Genomic DNA, 3,649 nt, shown 5'->3' with positions numbered 1-3,649 from the left:
ATTTTGCTCAGAGAATCCAAAAATGCAATAATATATAGGGTATTTCATTTAGAAAAACACAACTTTGATACTTTTGGGGCTTTTGGGACACTCTGCACATTACAAAAATATTTTTAAAATATAATACTAAAAAATAATACTTTGCAAAAAACAAACGGGCTAGCCGCAAACGTCCGTGCCGTATAGCGTGAATAACCCTGTACAATGCAAAGAGTGCTAAAAAAGGGTTGAAAGTGGAACATTCGATGAGTCTTTAGCTGAAGAAATTAACTCCCTTTAAATTATTTCATTGTGCCTCCAGGCCAATAGTTTTTATCGACAATTTCGATGATCCTTATCCAAAGCTTCAATTAAAGCACAAACTGTTTACGATCAATTTTTGCTTTTCATTTCCAAACTTCGAGGCAAGAGTCACTTTTTTATTTTTCTTTTAAACCGACTGCTTGAAACACGCAAATCTTCTACAGAATCTCACAGTTTCTTGAAAATACAGCAACGATCGATGGATTTTTTATCCAAATCCCGGTTTAGAGCATAAGTTCTTTAGTCTCGACTCTAACTTTTCTTTTATAACTGAAAATCCATAAGGAAAATCGGCTTTTTAAAGATGTTTCTTCTAAACCTACTTCTTGAGACACCAAATCGTTTCCAACCAAACAATCGATCAATAAGAACATGTTTTAAAGGTTTCCGCAGTTTGGCCGAATGGGGCTCAGTTCGAATGATGGAAATCGAGCTGAGAGCCAAAGCAAAATACCTGCGAACCATCATCAAGGCAACCGGATTATGGTACCCACAAGTCAACACCAACACTACAACCACTTTCAAAGTGGATAGAAGACATCACTTGATCTCATTGGCGTCCATGCTGGGCAAGTTCACTCTCTAATAGTGGGAGCAAATTGTACTAACTGGGGAAATTTAGGTCCATCCCCCGATTGGGTGGTCGGAATTAACAGCTTGAATCTTTGCCTGAAGAACTGCAGTTGGGTGCCGGAATTGAACATCGATCTGTTCCCGTACGATGCTGGAACTGATAATGGCATCAGCTATATGGTAGGTGACGGGTTTTGGCAGAACTGTTCTGATCTGGGAAGTTTTGCAGTCGCCAAACGCGGAAACGAATCCACGCGAGCTGATCTCTCGCATCACCACCACCTACCCCGAAGACCCCCGAGCGCCCTTTTACGACCCCTCTAAAGCCGAAATGCCACCCTTAGCCAGACTGTACCTGAAGAGGGAGAAAGTGATTCCCAAACAATGCGACGAAAGTTTCCTGAATGCCCAGTTGGATGTGAGCGAAAACTCCGAGGATACAAGCAGAGGCAAGTGAAGCGAAAGTTCACCAGACTAGTGAAAAAGTCGCTGATTTGGGGTTTTTGTAGCTGAATGCGCTGTTACTGAGTACACAGCGTGGAGCGATTGCTCAGTGACATGCGGCAAAGGGCTCAGAATGCGGACCAGAGAGTATCGCATGCCTCAGAAGGCGCAAATGTTCGAATGCAAGCGCCAGCTCCTGTCCAAGGAAATGTGCGTGGCTGCTGTGGCCGAATGCGCAGAGTGAGTTGACCAGATTCCATAAAAACAAAAATTCATTTATCGCCTTTCAGAGGCCAACCAGAGAACGCCTCAGCAGAGGACGAAGTCCCTCTGGAATCTTTGGATGCTGGGCCTGGCAGCGTGTGCTCAACCAGCCCTTGGGGCCCCTGGTCTTCCTGCTCAGAGTCATGCGGCGTCGGCTTCAAAATGCGCAATCGCTTCTTTGTGGACAACATGGGAATGAAAAAGTGCCCTCATGTTACAACCGGTAAACCTCACCAACTCCCCCTAATCGCCAGCCTCTCACAACTCATTCCCTACAGTTGAGAAGGAGAAATGCATGGGGCCACCATGCACGGGGGTACAAACTGTCGAAGTGAAGGACCAGATGTGTCCCACCACCGATTGGAGCGATTGGAGCCCCTGCAGCGCCTCCTGTGGAAAGGGAGTGAAGTTCCGCCAGCGGCTGCTCCTGGTGCTGCCTGAGCTGCAGGAGAAGTGCCAGAGTAGAATCGAACTGATCCAGCAAGCCCCGTGCATAGATACGCCCGATTGTACCTTTGATATGGCGACAGCCAAAGGTAACTAACTAACTTCCCTAGGGAGGGGAGTGAGTGACTTTCCTCTGCTTTTAGTGGTATGTATGCAGAGCAGTCAACATGGGCCTTGCAATGGTTACTACGGCCGATGGCACTTTGATGCCAGCGCGTTGACTTGCGTCCAGTTCGTCTATGGAGGCTGCAGAGGCAACCAGAACAATTTCCTCACGTTTGAGGAATGTCTCAACACCTGCGCTGTTGTGAAGGGTGAGTGAAGTAATTCCTGCAGGAATCAGTTCAAGCTCCACTTGGCCATTTCCAGATGCTCTATCGGGGAATGTTTCGGCTGCCCAGGCGCAGCCTCAAAGCAAGGCAACTGCTCAGAAGGCGCGCTCAGAGGCAACCGATCACGGCGACTGTGTGGTGTCTCCTTGGAGCGCTTGGAGTCAGTGCAGTGTCAGCTGCGGAATTGGGTTTGAGGAGCGGTTTCGAATGGTGAAGCGACCAGCGCAGAAACGAGGCAAAACTTGCCCGAGCAATCTGCGCAAGAGGAGGCGCTGCTATGGGCCAACACCGTGTTTCTGATTTMMAAATATTTTTTTTAGTTGTGGGTTTAGTAGATTGGGTTTTAATTTAGTTGATGGGTTTGCCTGCWGTTTRAATKTTTAAATTTTTCCATTACACCAGAAAACGTTTGAAAGTTTGACTTCATTTCTAGTATAGAAAAAAAACTCAAAATTTCCCAGAAAAGCCACAGTAYAATTTTAGAAAAATCTGTCAAAATTGAGCAAAACATGATTTTTTAGAATGTTGATGTTCAATTGATGTTAAACTATTCATTCATGTACTGATTAAAATCAGGATTTTTTACCATGCCAGTGAATATATCAGGGTTTGGAGCTTCACGTGCCTTACAGAGTGAGCAAATTTTAAACTGCTACCTACTCTGGATTGGAACTTACACATTTTTATAGAACAGTGTGCACGTGAGTGCAAAAGTGAACACACTTTTGACCCACCATTTGCAGCGTTGGAAAAAATCAGGATTTTGTAGGATCCGAGTCAATGTTTTAACGTGTGAAGCTAACTTCGAGTGTCCTCTATAAGGTGAGCAAATTTTAAATTGCCACCTTCTCTAAATTGGAAATTGCGAATTTGAAAAAAAAACGTTCACTTTAATAGAATTGTTCATTCCGGAACCGTCATTTACAGGGTTGAAAAAATCAAGATTTTTAACAATTTGAGTGAACTTTTCAGAATAATTCGCCTGACGTGTCTTCTATAGGGAGAAAAAATTTCAAGATTTCACCTGCTTTCAATTAGAAGTCACCAATTTTTAAAGAAGACCGTGCACTTGAGTAAAACTGTTTATTAGGAGAAATCATTTAAATGGTTGGGAAAAATCAGTATTTTACAGGGTTCGAACGAAATTTTACGAATGTTTAGCTTCACGTGAATTCTATAGGGTGAGCAAAATTTAAATTTCTAGCTACTCTGAATTGGAACTTCTAAATTTTTAAAGAAGAGTGTGTACGTGAGTGGAATTGTTCACTTTTGACCCATCATTTGCA

At 43.6% G+C, this 3,649-nt stretch overlaps 1 protein-coding gene across 1 annotated transcript; it reads left to right on the top strand.

Moving 5' to 3' along the window:
• Positions 1–686: 686 nt before the first annotated feature.
• LOC109534685 (spondin-1) lies at positions 687–2,773 on the top strand (the record flags this gene model as incomplete). The annotated part of the gene is given in 8 exon segments (XM_048670238.1): positions 687–872; positions 926–1,056; positions 1,106–1,325; positions 1,386–1,560; positions 1,611–1,807; positions 1,863–2,120; positions 2,175–2,345; positions 2,401–2,773. Coding segments are annotated over 8 exon segments (1,601 nt in total), but the record flags the coding sequence as incomplete, so codon positions are not given.
• Positions 2,774–3,649: the final 876 nt, after the last annotated feature.

Source organism: Dendroctonus ponderosae, unplaced genomic scaffold (assembly GCF_020466585.1).
Source record: "Dendroctonus ponderosae isolate FM_Combo_2020 unplaced genomic scaffold, Dpon_F_20191213v2 Dpon_F_20191213_1, whole genome shotgun sequence".
In the NCBI taxonomy this organism is placed as follows: domain Eukaryota; kingdom Metazoa; phylum Arthropoda; class Insecta; order Coleoptera; family Curculionidae; genus Dendroctonus; species Dendroctonus ponderosae.
The sequence above is the reverse complement of the archived record's forward strand: the minus strand, read 5'-3'. Positions and strand labels throughout refer to the sequence as shown.